The 24,348-nt window shown below is 36.0% G+C and overlaps 1 protein-coding gene across 1 annotated transcript in view; it reads left to right on the forward strand.

Annotated features, from left to right (window-relative positions):
• Nucleotides 1–24,348, forward strand: part of LOC150109930 (immunomodulatory peroxidase-like) — a 102,734-nt gene that overhangs the window by 56,643 nt on the left and 21,743 nt on the right. The window contains exons 3-6 of the mRNA XM_090399501.1: nt 18,289–18,360; nt 21,684–21,745; nt 22,600–22,760; nt 24,052–24,181. Coding sequence (XP_090255627.1) covers nt 18,289–18,360; nt 21,684–21,745; nt 22,600–22,760; nt 24,052–24,181 — 425 coding nt within the window. The remainder of the gene's footprint in view (nt 1–18,288; nt 18,361–21,683; nt 21,746–22,599; nt 22,761–24,051; nt 24,182–24,348) is intronic.

Consider the following 24,348-nt stretch of genomic DNA (forward strand, 5'->3'; position numbering starts at 1 on the left):
TCAAAGATTTAGCCATGCTCAGAGACTCTGCAAGGCAGAGTATAAATGCCTGAAATGTGCCAAGAGCGACCCCACTAACACCTGCACAAAGCCAAAAACAATCCTGGCTAGTTGTGCAAACTGTGGTGGCCCTCACCCAGCTAACTATAAACGTTAGCTGGGTGAGGGCCAGTCAGCTAATCGACAACACCCGAATAACAGACGGTCCGAAACAAACAGACAATCACCTGCCTCTATCAGCTCACGAACACCTACACCTCTGGCACCACAGTCTCACAGTGTTCAACATTATGTGACAGCACCTCCGTAGTTTGAGGCTCCTAAGAGAACAAACTACCAACGGCAGGTAAGAACCTATGCGGACGTAACCCGTTCCAAAATGACAACGAAGGAACAGAATCAGAATGAATAAGCAGTGCAGTCAAACCTGACAACTGTCACAGGATTTCAGCAGGTCCAATCCTTCACCAGCTGCAAAAAAAAAAAAAGATTTCTATATGAAACTCGATCAATCCTCTCAGCACCTATTGATGAACAGAAGTAAACTAACTCCAGACTCTTTACAGATTGTGACGTGGAATGCCAATGGCCTCAAACACAAGATGATGGAGCTCCAAGAGTTCACTCAGAGACTTCAGACAGACGTTGTTTTGATAAGAGAAACACATCTGAGGCCATCGGACAGCCCCCAAATCAGGGGATGTCACCTCTATAGAACTGACAGGCCAAATTACAGAGGTGGTGATACTGCATTCTTCATTAAAAATTATATCCAACACCATACAGTGAACAAACCCCCAACCACTAACCTCGAGGTTACTGGTATGGGGGCTCTTACTAGCTCGGCTGGCATACTGAAAATTTATGCAGCATACAACCCACCGCAAAAAACGCTACTGCACACGGATCTGGATGCCATCTTAGATGCTAGAGAGCCCATGATTATTGCTGGGGACTTGAACTCCAAACACCCGGAATGGAATTGTAGAACCACAAACAACAACTGACGCATACTTGCCAGCTACACAGGATTCGTCGGTGAGGATGAGTAGGTTCAGTGGGGCCTGCGCTGTCGTCGCAGGCCCCACTGACCCTACTAATCACAGCCCGAATGGCACTGCTGACATCTTGGATATAGCCATCCTGCAATATGTTAAATTTCAATATAATTTAAGAATATTAAACGAGTTGTCATCAGATCATGATCAAGTGCTATTACAACTGGGAATGCAACACCACCTATCTCCCCCCCCCTGCACACTCCCCATTCACATCCTGGGAAAAATTAGCAAAACCATTCCCAGAGTTCATTGGCACTGTTCCTCCTATAAGGCCAAAGCAAGAAATTGGAACAGTCAAAAATTTTAATCAGCAAATTAATGCAGTTATAACAGCAGTCACATCTTACACAACTCGCTCTGCAACAAATCGGTTACCGGAGAATATTATGAACCTGATCAGAGATAAAAATAAAGCTAGAAAAAGCTTTCACAATACTCGCCCGCCTCAAGACAAAAGATTTATTAAGAGATTAAATGGAGCTGTGAAAGACTTCCTCAAAGCCCACAGGGATCGGCTATGGAAGGATAAGTTGTCTTCCTTCTCACCTGCAGATCACTCTATTTGGGGACTCTTGAGTAATCTAAGAAACAACAAAAACAAATTTCTTCTCCCTCAACAATCGGACATGGGCGTTGTGCACCCGGATGCAGAGAAACTGGAAACCATTGCAAAAAATTTAAAAGGGGAGTGTCGACCTACTTATGAAAACTTAAATTTCAACCACTTGTATAAAATTCACCGTCATGTGAAATATGTACTAAAATTTCCTGATGCCTGTACTAATCATATCGTCCCTACTTCACCAGCAGAAATCTATGAGATCATTTAGAATGTTAACAACAACAAAAATGCTCCTGTCCCGATGGCATCACCAAGATTGCCGAAAGAAACATCCTCACCAGACTCCAATCCATAGTAAATAAGCTGAATATCCTAACAAATGAACTATTTGGATTCCGTCAACATCATCGCACCACTCAACAAATTTATTGACTAACTGAATATATTACCACAGGCTACAATTGGTGTAAACTTACTGAAGCTGTCATTCTGAATATGGCCAAGGCCTTCGATACGGTGTAGCATTATGGTCTGCTCCACAAGCTCATTGCTTTTAACACCCCACTACAGATGGTTCAGTTGATCCAATCATATCATACCTCAGCAACAGATTTAAGCAGGTCAAGGTATCTACCAAGCACCCATTCTGTCTGGTGTTCCGCAAGGATCATTACTGGCCCCAATTCTGTTCTCAATATTTATGGCAGATATTCTACAGAATTGAATATCATCTATCTTGGCCCTCTATGATGACACAGCGATACTATTCAGATCTCTTCGCCCACACCTAATCACCAAAGAACTCCAAGAAACCTACAAATATTAGAAAAAATGGTTCTCCAATTGGCGATTACAAGTAAACCCCTTGAAGAGCATAGCCGTACTCTTCTCCAGAAGAACAGTATCTCCTACAGGGGACATCTTCCTGTTTAACACCAAAATTCCTTGGAAAACAGAAGTCAGAAACCTTGGCGTACTGTTGAACAAAAGACTAACCTTGAACCACCACATCAAGGACTCGTGTGCAAAGACATCAAAAGCCATGGACCAGTTCTATCCCCCTAATAAACAGAAACAGTAAATTACACACCAGAATCGAACTGCTCCTCTATAAACTGATGATTCGTCATATAATCACAGATGCTTCTCCAACATGGAGCCATACCGCTGATACGAATATCTTCAAATTGTATCGATTGCAAAACAAGTGCCTTCGTATGATTCTGAACGCCCCATCGTTTGTCAGAGATGTTCGACGTCATTGGGACCCCGACATCCCTTATATATATATATATATATATATATATATATATATATATATATATATATATATATATATATATATATATATATATATATATATATATATATATATATGATGAAATGGATCTGCAACACAAAAGACCTAAAGCCACCCTGATTTCAAGAAATGACCTATAATCCCTTTGCCTTCTCAGGGCGAGCATATTGATCATAAACCTTTTTCTTCACTGTATCTATTCAGACAGCAGGGAATATGAAAAGTCTTGCTTCACCCTTTGGAGTCAGTAAAGTTGAAGTTGAAGTTGAAATTAAACGAGGTGAATATTTCAGTGTAGCTACTGTAATGTATAAGCCTAGAAATATTAGTGAGAAGTATGGCAATTGTGATTATAGTGAAGTAATGGTAGGATTTTGATTGAGTTTTCAAAGTTGAAGATTGAGATTTTTGGTGATTTTGAGTAGTTGACTGAAGATTCGATTATATTTCAAGATTGACTGGGTTCTATTGTGGATTTTCAGGTAAACCTAATTCTTGCTTCGGTTACATACCGTTGTTAGAATCGCCATTGTTGGCTTAAATAACAGATTGTAGTGCCGTCATCACCATGAGCGAGGATAAAGATGACTCCTATATTGAATCGCTCAACGAAGGGCAGGCGTTCAGCATTCTCAAAAAAGATAGTAAGAAAATTCGAACACGAGTGGCCAGGCATCGTTAATTTCCACTCCTTGCCAAGAGACGTTGAGGAGGACAAAGACACTACCTAGATGAAGGAGAAGCTGGATTTGGTGATTTCCACTCCCCCAGACTTTGAAGAAGTGCGTGCGCTCAAAAAGCACAAGATAGCAACTACAGAGCCAGCCATGGACAACGGAATAGATGAAGATGGCCATATCACGGATTCCTCTGCCACTCTCAAAGAGAAAGTACCCCCGAACATTCCCCGTGAAAAGCGCAAATGCGATCCCATAAGATCCATCATGTCCGACTTGCAAATATCATACAAAAACAGTCAAAAATGTGGATGACGGCATAAAGATCCATCCCGCCACGGTAATTGATTACAGAAGATTGACCAGAGAATTAGACTCAAACGGTGCACAATATCACATTTTCTTCCTCAGTTCGGAGAAAAAGCTGAAGGTGATTCTTCGAGGTGTTTCTGAGGACATATCTACAGATGAAATCGCTGCTGATGTCTGCTATCAAGACCCTGAAAGTTTAGTAGAATAACCAGAGCTGACAAGAACCAGACGCCTCTGGTCTTGTCGAAATCCATCAGGCCTACAAAAAACATCAATGACTTGACATCGATATGTGGACTTAAGATTAGTCTAGAACCTCTTAGGAAAAGTGCTTCAACAGGACAGTGCCGCAGATACCTGAAATTTAGCTATGCTCAGGGAAATAAGAGATTTATTAACTGCTAGCATAGTACAAAATATCCATTCAGTGTTGAATGTTTCATATGGATGTAGCCAGATCATGTTCACCGGTGAGTTGCACTTCATTCAGGTCGGTTGAACTTCAAATTATCAAGGACAGTTAATCCATACTGATTCATTTTTATGTGAATATCACCACCTACCATTTTAAACACATCCGTTATAATAACTAACTGACTCGCACTCATTACTTTCATTAAAAATATATCCAAATTATATCCATTTCTTTTTTTTATTGTTCGTTTCAAACATCCCGTTTTTAACCAGTGATCCATATTAAAGGGTTTAAGAAATACAAAAAAGAGATATTAATATTAATTAAATATATTTAATATGGATTCTTATTAGACTGCAGTTTAAGATTAGTTAATAATTAACTATACAATTGATAAAAAGTAAGAGTATTATCTGAAGTGCGTATAACCTGTAAAATCCATTATAAGTGGTGACACACACACACACACACACTAAACATGCGCAGATGCACGTACCGGTGGTGAAGCAAACTTTAAGGACCGTTACAATTTAAACCACGATTTATTCCGAAATTTAGCGAAGAGTTCCGACCTCGTGAATTCGAACTATTTGAATTTAAACTTTTAATGCAAATAATTAGTGAAGCTAATTATAGAATAAAGATTTATTCTATAATTAATTTTTCAATTATAGAATATTTAATATTTAGAATATTTAATTATAGAATAAACCTTCGTTTAATTCCGACAATACGGGGATAGAAATATAAATTTTTTTTTTAAAAGAAAAAGCAATCAAAATATTAAAAAAAATGTCGCTCACCCCTGGAGGTACGTGTACCACACTTGGGGTGACATTGTAATAGATGATCTGAAGAATTAATTTTCTTCTTATTAGCACAATAAATCTGCTCCAAATAAAAAGTAGATGAAATATTTTTGCAAACTATACTTATTTAATATAACAAGAAAATAAATGTAATCTTCCAAAAAAAAATACAATAAAATAATATATTTAGATGATCACGTCTATTTTCTTGTTATATTAAAAGTTCGCAAAATTATTTCTGACAGTAGAGAATCGACCAGTGAGAATATCCTTAAACAATAATAATAATAATAATAATAATAATAATAATAATAATAATAATAATAATAATAATAATAAAACATGGACTTCATTTCATATACTCAAGTTCTGGATCTTTTTATTTTTATTTCGATTCTCATTTTGCTATCGTTTTCGTCTTTTTTACTATCGCTAGTTTAGACAAAGCAGGAAATTTTAACAAACACTACCTTTCACAACACGTTGGCTGAATAAGAGATAGATAAAGCGAGTACTGCATCGGGAAGATGACGACATGTGACATGTTGTTGCAATCCTGTCTAATTCAGACTAATTTATTGATCTGAAACATAAGAGAACTAATATATATATATATATATATAATTTTTATATATTTTTACATATTCCAGAAATTCTAAAATAGAGAGCAAGCATGGAACGTTTCAACGTAACGCTTATATATATATATATATATAGTCTGGACGGCATGGACATAATTTGGGGGGGGGATTCAACATAACGCTTATATATATATATATATATATATATATATATATAAGCGTTATGTTGAATCCCCCCCCCCCAAATTATGTCCATGCCGTCCAGACTATATATATATAAGCGTTACGTTGAAAATGTTCCATGCTTGGTCTCTATTTTAGAATTTCTGGAATATGTAAAAATATATAAAAATTAGAGAAAGAGATACAATGTTTTAATCTACCCAAGGTTGAAGGTACTAACGTAGTATAGGTTTGCGACGTTTGGGATGGGAGTCATATATAAAATAATTATATATACAGACATTTGTCTCCTCTCAGTTTTGTTTGTATGAATTTCGATGAAAATTAATTTATTAATAAGCTTGAACGTGCTGTTATAAAATCAAGTTTAATTTTCAGTTTTAAATTTTATTTATCAAGAAAAGATGGAGCACCTCGGATAAGTGACTTCTGAAATTCAGTGTAATGATCCCCAAAATCCGTAATTTCCTCAGCCTCGTCGATATTCTTACTTCAAATTTTCATTTCAAATTACTATCAAATTTTTCCTTATTTGATGTGATGCATGAAAAATCTCCCCCCCCCCCCTGCAAATTATGTCCATGCCGTCCAGACTCTCTCTCTCTCTCTCTCTCTCTCTCTTTCTTTCTTTCTTTGTTTCGTTCTTTCTGGATATGTTGCTCAAACACTAATTCAAAGGCATTTTATTTGTGTCCTATGCAAATTTCAAAGATATTTTCATGAGTGTTGTTGAAATAAACTAGAAAACTGGCAACCATTATGTAGGAGGGGGATCACTTGATCCCCCCCACACACAAATGCAAAACTACAGAGGTTTAGCAACCTATCGTGTGTATGTGTGTGTGTGGTTTATATCAAAAATAATTCGTTCATTTAGCAAAGAATATCCATGCAAGAATCAGAAGCATTAATTTTCAAACTAGAACGGTTTTTTATATAAAATGGTTTATATAAAAACAGTTAGCAACGTTGTTTTATATAACACAGGCAATATTTAAATAATATATAAATAATAAATGTGATGCAATTATAATGTTTAATATTATTTGAAATACGTGATGTTTTATTAATTGCTTTGCTTCAATGTTTTTAAGGCGTAGTTCATACATCTAACAAGAGAAATGTCCTCGAGAGTACGTAATAGATAATCTGCAATTATAAATTAGCAACGGACAGACATGTCTTTACAATTAAAGAGAATGTGTTGTCTTCCGACCAGTGGCACCCAAGTTTTCTTCGTGTGTGAGAAAGGAAGAATGTGTTTTTTCTTAAAGCTTATCAGTATTAAAGCTTGTCTACATTGCAATTTTTTACTGCAGTACAGTGCCGATTTTTGTGACTGCAGTATTTCGCAATGCAATTCAATGTGTGTGTGTGTTAAGGAGGGAAGTGTGCGTCCCAGATATGAAGTCAACTGTAAAAAAATGGTAAAATATTCTATTATTAACGAACACGAAAATAAAGTTAGGAATTCTATAAATAACACGATATAGCATTCACGAAAAATGAATAATAATAATAATAATAATGATAAATGTAACCATTAGGAAATCAGGTCATAAAAAAAAGGTATACTAAGAAAAAAAAAGTGAGTGCAACGAATAGTTAAAGAAATCGTCGTAATAACTAATTATACTAATAAAAAAACTAAAACTACTAATCAGATGACGATAATTAAAAATACACTCCCATCCTAATTTTACGCTCACGCGTAGACCTATACTTTTTACAGGATAGGCATTAGGAACCGAAATCCTACGGAATAGGTTGGTTACTCCTTATTTCTGAAGGTATCCTATGACTGTAGCCTGTGAGTTCACGGGGCCGGTTTGCGGGATGAAAAACCATAGATGAACTGGGGGAAAAACCCTGTTGCCCACGCTCAAGACCGGCTAACTTGGCTATGGCTGAGGAAGATCCTTGAGCTTCTCACGGTGTCGACGAGAATCGAATATAGGATATTCCTTCCCAAGGCATATGGTTGCGAAGCGCATAGCCACTAGGCTAATAGCGGGGACTAAATGTACACTATTAACAATAATTCAATGTACTTCATACATACAATATATATAGTAATTTCGATGCATTATTTATACCTTATGAATAATATTATATACAATATATAAGTAGTTCTATTCTACCCAAGCGGTTTTTTTTTCTATCATTTCAACATTTTTGACTTGTTTAAAATACGCAGTAAGAGTTGGTATGTAAAGCACGCTTTAAGATCAGTCCATTTTAATAAATGATGAATTACAAAGATTAAAACCAAATGAAGTGTTTCAAACAAAATAATAATAAAATTTATTAAATGTGATGGATGCAATATAATGCGTAGTTTTATTTGTCTTTATGATAAATAAAACAGTCGTGATCAAATTATATGTGGTCATGTGTAGAATATAAGGCTATTTGAGAGATGGGAGGGTTGGGATTTCAATCACAGTTTTAAAATATAGCCACAACAAATGCTTATGGGGTCACTGTGTTATACCAGTTGATTGTTGCATGCGTTTTGGCTTATCTACGTTGGAAGATGAAAAAAATCGACTACTCAAAAGGAAATTTTACTTCCCTCCATATAAGATCAGCTAATCTTCAGTGAAAAGCCATTATAGCTCTTTACGTCTTAGACATCCCGGTCTTTCAAATCAAAGGGCATCGTAATTACAGTGGCTCGAGGGATATTGAATGAAAGAAAAAACATGAATGATAAAATGAGTCAAATTCTACAAATAATTCATTTAAATTTTTAGTTCTTTTATTTACTATTTCTCGAAACTTCTGTTTTTTCCCTAATCTAAATGTATTTGTATTCTCTATATGAATTTCTCAAAATTTATGAATCAAATTTTTGATTGATGGGTTTACTCCCACACGTTTTATTTTACACGTTCTCTTAGCGAGACGAGCACAGGTGGGCTTGTTGCATCATTTCAGTTGCTCAAATGTAGAGAGAGAGAGAGAGAGAGAGAGAGAGACGATGCGTCGCAATCACAATACTGCGCTATTAAACGTATATACGCATGCGATGACAAATACATTTCTAGGAAATATGTGTACTACATTTGTCAGAGAATAATAAGGGTATTTGTGACGTGTGAATGAGCTCCGCACAAATAAATACACACTTCAATCACAGGTGATCCCACATTCATCCAAAGCTGCGAAGATCACTTACAGTAGAGAAGAATTGTTCTTTTCAAAATCCCTACAGCGATCAACCAGCAGAAAGTAAGTTTATTCTCATATTTTAGCTGTCATAAAACATTTGTACTTTTCCATTCAATTTCATCGTAATTAATTAAACGCTATGGGAGAAAAACAGTGGACATTTTTTTTTATTTTTTGAGCGAAGCTAGAACAAAAGGAATCCAGCTGGTCATCTGCTTTCTAAATATCAATAGCATTCTCCAGGTGAGTGCAAAGACAAATGAGGCGAGTTCAGTATCGTATTTCTCATATTTTGTACGAACAAGCCAAATTTGAAATTATCTAAATTAAAGCTTCTTAAATGAAGATGTATATAATTACTCTATAGCTCATGATGGATAATATATTATTAATAGGATGTACTGACAAAAGATGTTGAGATGTAATGGTTTTTTTTTTTCTTCTATTCTTAGAAGAAAGGATAATTAGGAGCTATCCTTATCCCGCCATCACATGGGGATATACCAAAGTTGAAGTAATGTATATACCAAATTTTTTTTTTTTTTGGCTGAATGGGCAAAGCATGAATGGTTTTCATATTCCCCATTTTTTGTAAAGGACAATGTAAGGAAAGAGTGTTATTGAGCTATGAGTTCTGATCATGGCAGGACGGTAACAGCAAGAGCCGAGCTTCAAAACTTCATTGGCTACAGCATTGCCATCCATTAACTTCGCCTGAGTACCCATTTTAGTCGCCTTTTACGACATGTATGGACTGCAGTGGAGCTTATATGTAAGTAAAGCCGTTTCTAAAATTTAGGACGCTCCCTAGACCACTCCAAAGTGGCGGAACACCGTCCAACTCAGCATTGTCTCCACTCAGTGACTTCCCCCCACCACCACCGAGCAAAACCGCTCATATTCCATGGAGAAGCATCCACCGACAAAGCCCCTCACGGGCCACGCCGGAGACATCCTCCCAAGAGACTCAAAATGCTCTCCCAGGGAAAATCCCCCGAAATCAAGCCCCCCCCCTCACCGGGAGCAAAATTCCGGAAGAAACCTGAGAGCGAAACTCTACGTCCATTTAGTCTCCTCTTACGACACGCATGGATTTGCGGTGGAGCTATTCTTAACGCGGCCACCACGATGTGAGATGTAACGCTCTTATAGTCCTTAAAAGAACTGGGAGATAGACTAAGTCCTTGACTCCTTATTCCGTCATCTGAATGAATAAAATCTGTGTGGATGGGGTGTTATTTGAGCTAAAAGCTCTAGTCATGGCTGGGTAACGGCAATAGCCGAGCCTCAGTTAAAACTTCATTGGCTACAGCATTGCCATTCGTTATCCTGGAAGTCCTTAAAAGGACTGGCTTAAAGAGACGAAGTAAGAATGCTTTTCATATTCCCCGTTATCTGTAGATGACAGTGTAGGGATAACGTGTTATTGAGCAATTAAAGCTCTGATCATGGCAGGAGGGTAATAGCAATAGCCGAGCCTCAGTTAGAACTTCATTGGCTACAGCATTGCCATCCATTACCCCCCCGGAAGTCTTCCTTATAGTCCTTATAAGGACTGGCTTAAAGGGACGAAGCAAGAATGCTTTTCATCTTCCCCGTTATCTGTAGATGACAGTGTAGGGATAACGTGTTATTCAGCAATTAAAGCTCTGATCATGGCAGGAGGGTAATAGCAATAGCCGAGCCTCAGTTAGAACTTCATTGGCTACAGCATTGCCATCCATTACCCCCCCGGAAGTCTTCCTTATAGTCCTTATAAGGACTGGCTTAAAGGGACGAAGCAAGAATGCTTTTCATCTTCCCCGTTATCTGTAGAGGACAGTGTAGGGATAAGGTGTTATTGAGCAATTAAAGCTCTGATCATGGCAGGAGGGTAATAGCAATAGCCGAGCCTCAGTTAGAACTTCATTGGCTACAGCATTGCCATCCATTACCCTCCAAGGGTATTGGATTGAATGAATCAATCACCGCATCTCACGGTCGATTGCCATCCCCCTGGAAGTCCTTATAAGGATTGGCTTATAGGGGCGAAGCAAAAATGCTTTTCATCTTCCCCCTTATCTGTATCTGTAGAGGACAGTGTAGGGATAAGGTGTTATTGAGCTATTAAAGCTCTGATCATGGCAGGAGGGTAACAGCAATAGCCTAGCCTCAGTTAGAAGTTAATTGGCTACAGCATTGCCATCCATTACTCTCCAAGGGTATTATTAATCATCCCCTAGAAGTCCTAAAAAGGAGAGTAAGCTTAAATAGCTAGATAATAAATTATTTCAGTGGGTGTGCAAAATATTAGTAAATTTATTATCTCATTTATAAAGAAACGTAGTCGATTTTAAGTTTAGAACATTATTCATTAGTTTAAAAATAGACTTTTTTAAAATATTTATAAATCTGAATTAAAGTTAGTATCTCTCTTATCTCGCATTTGACTTAACTTACACTCCATCAGTCATGGGATAATGCACTTATTCCGTAAATAGCATGATGTATTTTACCGTATTGCTATAGCAAACAACTTGAAGACTCTTTCATTTAAATGTTCGTCACATATTTCGTCTTTTTTGCTATTTCATATACGTTATCAAGTACACTTAAAATCTGAAATTTAACATTTACGATCAAGAATGTACAATCTGAATCTGAATATTAGATTATATTGCAGATCTAACCAAAATCTGAAAAGCTTCTAATATTAAAATACATTTTTCACTAAAATAATAATGGTGTCTTGGTAAATTATAAGGTAAACGCAAAGCATTTTGTGGTCATTTCAAATAGCGTACTACTCGTCAAAGTGGTGGTGAAGACACATTATTCATATATGTTAAAAAAATGTTTTTTAAAATAATGTGCATCAATTAAGTGAACATACGTTGTTAAGATGGGCCAATGTGTGCAAGGGAGGGCCTTAATAAGTTATCCAACTCGTTGATTATTTATGAAATTTAAGTCAAATTATATAGCGTTTTAAGACAAGTTTCGCAAAATATATACACATTTATTAAAGTCGATTTGTTATCGGACTTCCACCAATAACCAAGAGGGATAATTTCGTCTCCGCAATAGGGAGTGTGTGTGTGTGGGGGGGAAACAACAGCATTGCCCAACCTCTCAATTTTTCTTTCACTCAAACGAAGACGTCTAAATAACTGATTAGGTAGGAGGGAAGACCTGAAGATTAATTTAAGACTAGCGTCTCCCTCTACAATACCTAACCAAGAATAATTAGCAGCGTACTGAAATTTGAGAGAATATAAACCTCCTTAATTTTTCCATGTTTAATTCTCTCTCTCTCTCTCTCTCTCTCTCTCTCTCTCTCTCTCTCTCTCTCTCTCTCTCTTTTTCCCACGTCTAGTAAACGTATGCCAAACAGTTTCAGCGCTCTGTTTGTTTTATTGTAAACTCTTAAAATAATTTTTATGATTTTGAAGCTGGTGGTGATTTTATTCATCCCCACTATCAAATTATAGATATGTGTCCTCATAGTTTTATAGGATAGGAAATACATGAAAAGTCTATTCACTTTCTCCTAATTTTTTCTCAGAACTCATATATGCCATCGCTAATCTTTGATCAGCTGTTTTATTTCTAACCAAACTCTCACATTCATAAGTTAAATTTCATTTGAACGCTGTCCTTTATATAGAATTAGCTCATTTTTTTTGACTAATTTCCCTCTCTAATTCCATATTCATTTTTTAACTTTATTTATTTATTTATTTATTTATTCACTTGACTCCCTACCATATCAGTTCTGCTTATTCTGCTGTTATTTCCATACTGAGTTAGCCATGAAATTCAGACTAATGCATCATTATACAGAAATAATGTATATACGGAAGGAAAGTTCAGGCAACATTAATTAGGGTTTTGGAACAAAATAAAACAAATTAGTTGAATAGCATTTAATTTTTATATGTTACACATGAGCCCTATATATTTTTTACGCATATTGAATCTTTGAACATAGATCTGCTAAAAACCATTCCTAAAACCAATAATTTATGCAATTATTTTGAACAGAAATCCCTACTTTCTCTAGAAAAATAAATATTCTTTGATGAGCGTTTTGTTTTTGTTTGGGTTGGTTTCGTGTCACTTCTTATTGGTAAAGGTAGTGTGTTGAATATTTTTGGCGTTAAATAACTATATTTGTATATAGCTTCGTTATTTGATTAGGAGCTACATATTTTATTGATTTATGTCTACATATTTTATTGATTTATGTCTATGTTTGATATTTATCAAACAAGCTGTTTGATAAATATCAAACAGCTTGTTTGATATTTATCGTTATTTTATGAATAGCAATCCTAGGCGTATAAATATCTAAGAGATAGTATGTTTAGTATGGGTGTATTTATTGCACATTGCTATAGGACTTAAATTGCATTTGCTTATGGTTCAGATTCGAATTACTTTATTCTGAGTCGAAATTAGAGGTTTCAATGTAGCGCGATAGATTCTTCTCCTTCTACAGCTTAAAATACATTATTGTAGTGTGCTTTGAATCCAGGAAGAATATAATATTTTTAATATATTTAAATTTAAGAATATATTTAAATAGCAAAATCTGTTGAACATAATCCTTATTTTATTTAAGCCATCGGTGATTTTCGGTTTCCAATTTAAATTACTATCAATTTTTAATAGTAATTTAAGTTGGAAACTGCATTCACTATTATCTGGAAACTCTGCTCTGGATACCAAACACGGAACTTTTGCCAGCCACCTCAGGCCTCCTATAAGTTGGTCGATGAGATTCAACTCCCACCTAGTTACTCCAGACATCTAGAATATCTTTATTTTAAGTATGAGTGTCATATTTATCACATCATATTACTTTTATAGCGCTGCGTTTTCTCCATTTTTATGCTTTTTCAATAATCTCCAGAACATTTGGAGTAAAAACAAAGTAAAAATACGGAAGATAAATCTGAGATTTATCTTCCGTATTTTTACAAGTCTTCACAGTACTTTTCATTCTTCCTCCTCCATAACCCTTTTTTTGCATTGGTTTCAGCAGCCTTAAATAGCTAGATAATAAATTATTTCAACGGGTTTGCAAAATTAAATTTTGCACACCCTCAGCTAGACTTTAGCTGCTTTTAAACACTACAACGCTCTCTTACATTTTCTATGTATTCTATCAGCTGACTTGTCAGAAAAATGTGATACGCTTTCTTCTTTTCCTTGAATGCCAATTTAGCTTCTTTCATAAAGTTTTAATTTTTCTGTTTTTACAAACATCTTCACATTATGCTTCTCTGGCTGATCCACTCAATGTTTTCTTCAGGGATCTGTCACTTAATCTCCAAGATTTTTTCCTTGTTTTCAAACTGATTTTTTATTGAATAATATTTCTATATTTGAGTCTACAGTTCGTATCCTGAAAGCTGTTCATATCAGTGTGGGTTCGTCTCTCTCTCTCTCGCTCTGTGTGTGTATGTTTATTGCAATAAAATTGTTCCGGATATTTCCCAATTGTCACATTTTCAAACTATTCAAAACTTCAGTCGTAATCACTAAATTTGTTTAGTTATATCGCTTTATAATTAAGGTTCAATAACAACTGCACAGATTAAAGTCCTTAAAAGGACTGGCTTAAAAGGGGGGAAGCAAGAATGCTTTTCATATTCCTCGTTATCTGAAGAGGACAGCGTAAGGACAGGATGTTATTGAGCTACATAAAGCTCTGATCATGGCAGGAGGGTAACAGCAATAGCCGAGCCTCAGCTAGACCTTCATTGGCTACAGCATTGCCATCCATTACCCTCCCAGGGTACCCATTTTAGACGCCTCGTACGACATGCATGAGCTACATTGGAGCGAATCTTAAGTAAAGCCCTGTATAAAAATTAGAACGATCCCTTGACCACTCAATAGTGGCCGAAAGATCGTCCAACTCATCGCTGGCTCCACTCAGTGACAGTCCCCCTCCCCCACCACCGAGCAGAACCGCTCATATTCCAGGGAAAAGCATCCACCGACAAGGCACCTCACGGGCCATACCGGAGAACACCCTCCCCAGAGACTCAAAATGCTCTCCCAGGGCAACTTTCCCGAAATCAAGCCCTACTCACCGGGAGCAAAATTACGGAAGAAACCTGAGAGAGAGGAAAACTCTCGAAACTCAGCGTCTATTTTAGTCGCCTTTTACGACACGCATAGGTTACATCAGCGATATTTCAGTAAAGCCAACTCTAAAAATTAGGACGATCTCTGGACCACTCCGTAATGGCCGAAAGACCGTCCAACTCAGCGTTGGCTCCACTCAGTGATGACGGGCTCCCCCACAACCGATCAGAACCGCTCATATTCCAGGTAAAGGCATCCACCGACAAAGCCCCTCACGGGAGAACACCCTCCCCGGAGACTCAATATGCACTCCAAGGCAAACCTCCCGAAATCGAAGCCTCCCCCCCCCCTCACCGGGAGCGAAATTCCGGAATAAACCTGAGAGAGGAAGCCCTCGAAACTCAGCGTCCATTTTTGTCGCCTTTTACGGCACGCATGGATTAACGTTAGGACTATTCTTATCCTGGCCACCACACCGGAGGCACCTAACAATTGCACTTTTCGATACATACATGCATGTATGAACAAAACTGCCTTATAGTCCTTATAAGGACTGGCTTAAAGTGGCGAAGCAAGAATGCTTTTTATCTTCCCCGTTATCTGTAGAGGGCAATGTAGGGATCAGGTGTTATTGAGCTATTAAAGCTCTGATCACGGCAGGAGGGTAACAGCAATATCCGAGCCTCAGTTAGAACTTCATTGGCAATAGCATTGCCATATTTAAATTTAATTGAAAGCTAAAGCCGTCTCTAAAAATTCGGACGATCCTTAGGCCACTCAATCGTAGGCGAAAGACCGTCCATCTCAGCGTTGGCCTTCCACCCACACGCCACCACCGAGCAGAGCCGCTCAAATTCCGAAGAAGGCATTCACCAACAAAGCCCCTCAGCGGGCCGTGCCGGAAAACACCATCCCCGGAGACTCAAATTACTCCCTTAAGGCAAAAACCTTAAGAGAGCGAACTCAAAACTCTCGAATCTCAGTGCCCCAGGTGGGTAACAGCAACAGCCAAACCTCAATTAAAACTTCATTGGCTACACAGCATTGCCATATTTAAAGGTAAAGCCGTCTCTAAAAATTCGTACGATCCCTAGGCCACTCATTCGTGGGCGAAGGACCGTCCATCTCAGCGTTGGTTCCACTCAGTGATGGCCTTCCACCACCGAGCGGAACCGCTCAAATTCCGAAGAAAAGCATTCACCGACAAGGCCCCTCAGCGGGCTCTGCTGGAGAACACTTTCCCCGGAGACTCAAATTGCTCCCTTAAGGCAAAAACCTTAAGAGAGCGAACTCAAAACTCGAATCTCAGTGCCCCAGGGGGCACTGAGAGTGGAGAGTTTTGCAACAGCCGAACCTCAGTTAAAACTTCATTGGCTACACAGCATTGCTATCCAATATCCACCAAGGGTATTATTAATCATCCACCTGATACAATTGCCTTATATCCTTATATATCCTTATAAGGACTGGCTTAAAGGGGCGAAGCAAGAATGCTTTTCATCTTCCCCGTTATCTGTAGAGGACAGTGTAGGGATAAGGTATTATTGAGCAATTAAAGCTCTGATCATGGCAGGAAGGTAACAGCAATAGCCGAGCCTCAGTTAGAACTTCATTGGCTATAGCATTGCCATTCATTACCCTCCAAGGGGTAAAAATACTCATTCCAGATACAATTGCACTTTTCGATTGGAGTTTATAAAGATTAGAATATAATAAAATTTAATGGTTTATTCGAAAAACTTCGATCATTTAAAGAATTATTTGGGTTTTGGAGTTATACATTTAAAATTTTAAATTATATTTTCTTCTATATAAAATTATATGAAACAAATTTGAATATTTTGGAACTAATTAAACAAAGATTTACTTCTACAGACAAGGAAGTTATGATATCGTTAGGATGTGTCTGGCGAAATCAATATTGGATTATTACCGTCAGCTTTACTCCCCATTAGTTTTAAGGGATGTCAAAATCGAAATATTTGGAGAAGATTGACTGAGCATACAGAGGGTCTCTATAATTGTTATAAGAATAGTGTGGTTAATTGCAACATGATGAATTTTTTAATAGAGAACGTAAAGGGATTTCTGATTCATAAAGCTTATAAGTTAGTTCATCTATAAAAAAATAGATGGCGCATTTGGCGGATCAAGCTTTTTCCGAAGAAATAATAAAAATGTAGTAAAGAAGACAAAGTTAGAATACCTATATCAAGTTCATTTTTTATTGTTAGAATAGAAAATACGTAAGATGGCTTCATCATCGGATTATTATATAAGCCGTGAATTTTCGTAAATTTCAAGCAGAATTGTATAGTTGTAAGGCTGGACGATAAGCTAGTTATGATTTGTGTATAATGATATGATAGTGTTGAGCACTTCAGTAGTGTCATATGTCTGTACATAAATGTGCATGGTAAAATAACTAAAAATGGTGAGAGATGAACAAAATGAATATCTGTTTTATATCCCCCCCCACCCACACAAAAAGTTATCAATCTCCAGTACATTAGTACAGCATTCGGACTAAGGATTTTTTAAACTTTATCTTTTACCTAGTCCATCTTCTACAGACCAAACATGAAACACACACACACCAATATATTGCAAGCAATATATTGGTGTGTGTTGTGTGTTTTGATTGTATGTTTCATGTATTTTCATGAAATTCGCATATTTGCATAAAATACGAAAGGAAAGTTTTTGCAGTTACTTTTATTGCTTAAAATGTTAAAATATTAGCAGTAGTAATACCATCAGTCAACTCGTGATCAAAGATATAGCAATACAGTACTGTATGTTGATATGGCGAAATTATGCATTGGAATCATCTGGTTATTTAAACACGACAAATGACGAGAAGCATCAGAATGCATGCGCGATATGACTAGGCACAATGTCTGCAGGATGTGTGTATATTTCATGCTTAAATCAGAGCAATATACATAATCGAATGTATAAATGAAGGATTCAGTGTTGATGTTGACAGCGGGTTAAACGAGTCCAAGGGCTCCCGTTGATGAGCCCTTGGACTCGTTTGGTGGTGTCACGTAATAGTAATTTTATTATAATATTATTATGTTATTTATTATTACGTAAAAATTTCCTTATAAAGTATTTTCTTCAATCTCTGTAGGTTGAGTTCCAGTTCCAGCTGGATAGTATTATTGAATATTTAAGACATGGGTATCAAAGAATGCAGTATAAGGTAAGTTCTTATTTAAAGTAGAATTATTATTTTTATCTAACTGTAAATAAAGCAATCTGAAAAGTAATCTAATAATAATAATAAGAAGAATATTTTTTATTGATTCTTATAGTCCTTATAAGGACTGGCTTAAAGGGGTGAAGCAAGAATGCTTTTCATATTCCCCGTTATCTGTGTAGGACAGTGTAGGGATGAGGTTTTATTGAGCTATTAAAGCTCTGATCATGGCAGGAGGGTAATAGCAATAACCAAGCCTCAGTTAGAACTTCATTGGCTACAGCATTGCCATCCATTACCCTCCAAGGGTCTTCCTCATTCCACAAACACCTTTTTTATTGATATCTCAAATATTTACATATATACAATGATCATCTTGAGTAACATTCAGTATATTATTTTACAAGGTTAAGCACTAAGTCCTATATATATTGAGATTTCAATAATAATGATGATAACATAGTTTTTCTGCTATTTTGTTTTTCTAATAATAATAATAATAATAATAATAATAATAAAACATTACCGTGCTTCGGTATTTGAATATTTCTTAAAAACTTTAATTTTAAATATAATAAATGAGGTAATTGCATAATAAATGAAACAACTAAATTTAAACGAATCTAAAATATACAAAGTAAATGTCCTATATATATATATAAAGTATTGTAAAATCTTAAATCTTAAAATAAATTTAATAATAATTTAATGATTTTTAAATAAATATTTAGAAAATTAAAGTTCAATTTGAAACCAAAAGATTTAAACTATATATTAAATATAAATAATTCAAGTAAATAATAGTGAGGACATAGGTCAATCAATCGACTGTGAGATGCGGTGATTGATTCATTCAACCCAATACCCTTGGATGGTAATGGATGGCAATGCTGTAGCCAATGAAGTCCTAACTGAGGCTGTTATCCTCCTGCCACGATTAGAGCTTTAATTGCTCAATAACACCTCATCCCTACACTGTCCTCTACAGATAACGGGGAAGATGAAAAGCTTTCTTGCTTTTCCCCTTTAAGCCAGTCCTTATAAGGACTATAAGGAGTGAAAACATCGAGGAAAGGCTTATTAGGACTTCCAGGATAACAAATGGCAATGCTGTAGCCAATGAAGTTTTAACTGAGGCTCGGCTATTGCCGTTACCCAGCCATGACTAGAGCTTTTTAGCTCAATAACACCCCATCCACACAGATTTTCTTCATTCATATGACGGGATAAAGAGTCAAGGACTCAGTCCATCGCCCAGTTCTTTTAAGAACTTTAAGTGAGAACATCGACGTTATAATAAGGAGGTTCTAAAAATGGTTCCGAACATACATCGTGTAAAAGGTAATGTACAGTAATATACTGAAGTATTATTTAGAAAAGACTGAAAATTAACATAAGCCAAATTTCATTATTGACTCTTTGACTTAGACTGGACCCTTCTACCCAGACTAATTTTCTCATAGCACTTATAGATTAAAAGCTGAACTGATGTACAGAATCAATCAACTGAAAATACATTTAACTCAAGGCTTCAGTTATTCTCTCAAATCTTTTAGAGAAGCATGATAACAAAGTGAAAGCATGAAGAAATTTAAAATGAGGATACATTTTTTTCTCACCACCTCGTAAAAATGCGCTGAAACGGTGTTACAACTGAGAGCAGTATTTTGTACCTTTCAATGAATCACTTTCACAAATATGTTTAAAAGACAGTCGATGACGAGCTATATAAGTCGACATGAGGTTTTGCCAATACTCCAGATTTTTACGCCTTCTCTCATAAGGGAGTCAAACAGTTCCAAACCTTCCTTCATAAATAAATAAAATCATTCCTATATAATTGCGGATCATCCAAATTCAAACCATAATTATATTTTATTTTGAAAATTATATCATTGGGAAAAAACACTTCAGAAAGCTACTTCATGAAACCTTTTTTGCAACACATGAAATCCAAACACTTTTTTTTTTTTATCTCACACACTGATAGTTGAACGAACACAATTCCATATTAATTCGACCTTGATCCAGATACAATACCCTAGACGCCAATGACGCGTAACGCCCGCATTTGCCATAAAAAACACAACATGTATTGTTTAAGTAATTCATGTATAAACGAACGAAATAGGATAGTAATATTGGATACTAATTTACTTAATGATGTGGATGTCAATCATAATAAACAAAGTAGCAGAAGCAGAATCAGAGTGTTTATTCGGCACCGCAAATATGATGCCGACTGGACACCCTTCTAAGATATTACAATTCCCTTATATTATCTTTATCTTTAACATGTATCTGCCATTAATGTGATCTGTTCGCTCCGGAGAATCCCAATCAAAATATCTCATATATACCGGAACAATCAGTACAGAAATATCTAGTTTTTACATGCTCATTTATTTCCAGATAAACGAGAATGTACAAACATAATACGTTAAATAATACACAATACACTCCAGTTAAACTATCAATAATAATGTATCCCTCCGTATTTCTTATCCTAATATCTGCTTCTGACTTCTGCTGCCTTAGCTGTTCGGTCTGAACTATTACTGAAATATCTTCATAGCTTCATTCCGCTTGAATATTTTCTATCGCTGGTTATCTCATTTAATAATTCAAGTAAATCACCCTAAAAATCTAGACCATCTTTCACCAGTTATTTATGTCACCTTTATCATGTCACCTTCATACTAATTCCTTTTTCAATACACATTTTACAGCGTTTTTAAACTTCTCAGTATCATCCAGACCGTTTTATCGTGTTATTGATATTTATCTTAAAATCTTCCCATGACTTTTATTGACTGCATTTTACACATACTTCTCTTACATTCTTCTTTGCATTCACTAAACGAAACATGTTGATTTTTGTGGCATTGTAGTAATTTTCTTATAATTGCCTCTTTTCTAGGGCTGTTTCACTTTTATAGATATTTTAATATTCAGTATGATAGTCATTTTTTATGCATTTCTAAACTAAACGATGAATCACTTCCTATTTCTTATCGGATGCATACTCTTCCACCTTTCTTCAAAATACCAGAGTGAAAAATGGCATAGATTTCCTTGTATGTTATTTTCACGAGACTTGATCTTCATCTTTATGTCGGAACCTAGTGCTGGTATCGACTACTCTGTGCCTTGAACCGAAATTCGGCTCTGTTCTTCTTTCCTACATTCGTTTCCAAAATATTTCATTTTAAATTAATTTCCTACTATGCTTTGAAGATATCCAAGAAGATCTAACTTTTCACTTCTCTTGTGCGAATGCTTCAGCTACTTTAATGATTAAAAATATTCCTATACTTCTCTTCTAGACCTTCTTTGTAGGATATCGGGCACAACAATTTCAGACTGAAATATTGGCATTGTTCAGTGCGTATATGTAGTCTCTAGATCTCCAATCAATTCTAAAATCTGGAAGGATGTATCTATCTCCATGGGAACAAAGTTGAGGAGTTTAGATACAGTTCTTTTTCCAACAGCGACTTATGGATGCGAGACTTGGAACCTAAAAAAGTCAGATAAGAAACGGATATCTGCTTTTGAGATGTGGTGTTACAGAAGGCTGTGGAGGATATCATATTCTGAAAGGTGTACAAATGAATGGGTGTTAGAAAAGATTAGTAGAACTTTAAGGATCCTTAAGGATATTGACAGAAGAAAGTTAAAATATTTTGGACACATAGAAAGGCTGGAAGGAGGACTTCTCAGAACAGTAATAGAAGGTAAAGTTCCTGGAAAAAGAGGCAGGGGTAGACCATCAATGAGATAGATGAATGGTGTGTGTGTGGAGTGACTGATCTTCAGAGAGTTGAGGCTGCCAGAAAAGCAAACAACAGGACTACATGGCGAGGTCTGGTGTGGAACATCACCGAGCATCGGAGTGACCATACGGCAACTGTAGATGCCCAGTGAACATAGAGAGAGAGAGAGAGAGAGAGCGAGATCTCCATACCTGAATTATACTTGGATAGTCTGAAAAGTTGTAGTAGAATAAAGTCTGACTTCTTTCTTTCTTTCTTTCTTTCTTTCAGTCTCATAATGACATCGGTGAACGAGCTCGGATTCAATACACTTTACATATTCCATATCAATATTTGTGTTTAAAAAATCGAGAAATGTTACTTATTTCTAGAATAATTCAGAGTTAATTTTAAAAGTCTTGACACTTTATTAATAAGTTAATGCGATTTTAAACATATGAAGTAATGTTCGAACTTTTTTCCCCAGACTCTTTCTTCTTCTGACAACTGTTGTTTTGATCATGGGACAAATGAAGGCCGAAACATTATCTCACAGACAAAAAAGAGCAACTGGACTTACTGCTGATGATATCGAAGAAGCGTTTGTCAATGCTAAACAGCAATTAGCTGCTTTCAAGAAGCTGGAATGTGAGTGTTGTTTATTTTATTTTTTTGGTTTCTGAGTTAGTTAATTTTTCGGAAAGGAAAGTAGGTTTTTTTTTTTTTTGCTTCCCTAGAACTCAAGCAAATGAACCATAAAATTCACACTGTTTCAAACGTTTATGTGTGTGTGTTAGTATTTAGGACTTACAAGATGAAGTAGCTTCTGTAATCTCCTATCCAAAAGTTTGATTTATTTATAGCCTCGAGCTCAGCTATCAGCGTTGGTTCAAAGTTGAGACCAACTCCATCTTAAAAAATAAAAAATAAATAAAAGAGAGGGCAGGTTATGGCTCAACGAGCAGTGATTAATCCCTTTATAAATAAAAGGATTTTCAGAAATCAATAATTTTCTAAGATACTCTTGTGTTATTCTTATTCCAGTTTCTGTTATGGAGTTTTAAATCATATGACGATTTATAACCGAACATCAATAGCTTATAAGTTTTTATTGTCCATGATTAGGAGACGTGGCATAAAACTACAAATAATTTATATTTGAGCTTTGTTTCCAAATGGGATGTTGTTCTGCCCTTATAATTTCTTCACAATCCTCCTAGCCTTCTTGATATCCTCGATCTCAGTTGTCAATGAACTTTACATTCTTTGTATAATACACTAAAATTCAACGATTTGTTACGTCACTATATACTTTCGTAAGACAATACAACGTATTATTTCGAATACAAAGTATTAGCTTACGAAAGGTACTATGATTAAGACATGTTCCAAAAACAAGGTAAGACTTAACCATATTTTTAGAACATATGATGCTGTCTAATGATCGTTTGATTATTTCGAAAATTCTGCTGAACCCTAACATCAAACGATCATGACAGAGTAAACAGGAAATTAAAGACCCTCCTAAGTTATTATGGTTATTGTTTAACAGAACTTCACATCTTTGAAACTGCAATGTTTATTTATTCATTCCAAGCATAAATAAACCTTGCCGTTTCAATAATATCACAATTTATCCTCACGAACACGCCATATTATTAATCAAAAAATTCACACTTCGAAGTTCTGAATACATCTGATTCAATGGAATACTAAAGCTCGTTGCATATTGTCTTGTTGGAATCCATATTGTTATTCTAATCATTTTCTCCTTAGGTAAGCCATTTCTTAATAGGCTTAAAACGGCGCCTGGATAGATTTAAGGGAGTCATGGAAACATTTACAATAATCTATTTTGTATTTGAGATTATCACGTGTTATATAAATAAATATAAATTATCCTGGACGCATTTTTAAGCCTGATTATTTTTTCTTTCAGGTCCAATAGCTCCTATAGGAGCGACAGCAGTTCGAAGACACCAACTGATCCAAACGCAATTTCCACGAAGCAAAGAATCCGATGAAAATGCATGGTTGTTTGAACGTGCAACTCAATACTTGAAAGAAAAGTAAATGCCATCTTCAAATAATTCATTTAAATTTTTGTAAAAAATTTCATGCTTGGAACAAACTCGTTTCCCTTTTAACCTCGTCGTACTGTTGGATTGACAATAATGAAACTTCTAGGCGCTATCTTAACTCAATATGTTTTGATTACATGGTATTGGTTCTTGAA

The sequence above is a fragment of the Typopeltis vanoorti genome, chromosome 1 (assembly GCF_054136105.1).
Source record: "Typopeltis vanoorti isolate ZY-2024b chromosome 1, IOZ_Tvanoo_1.0, whole genome shotgun sequence".
Classification (NCBI taxonomy): Eukaryota; Metazoa; Arthropoda; class Arachnida; order Uropygi; family Thelyphonidae; genus Typopeltis; species Typopeltis vanoorti.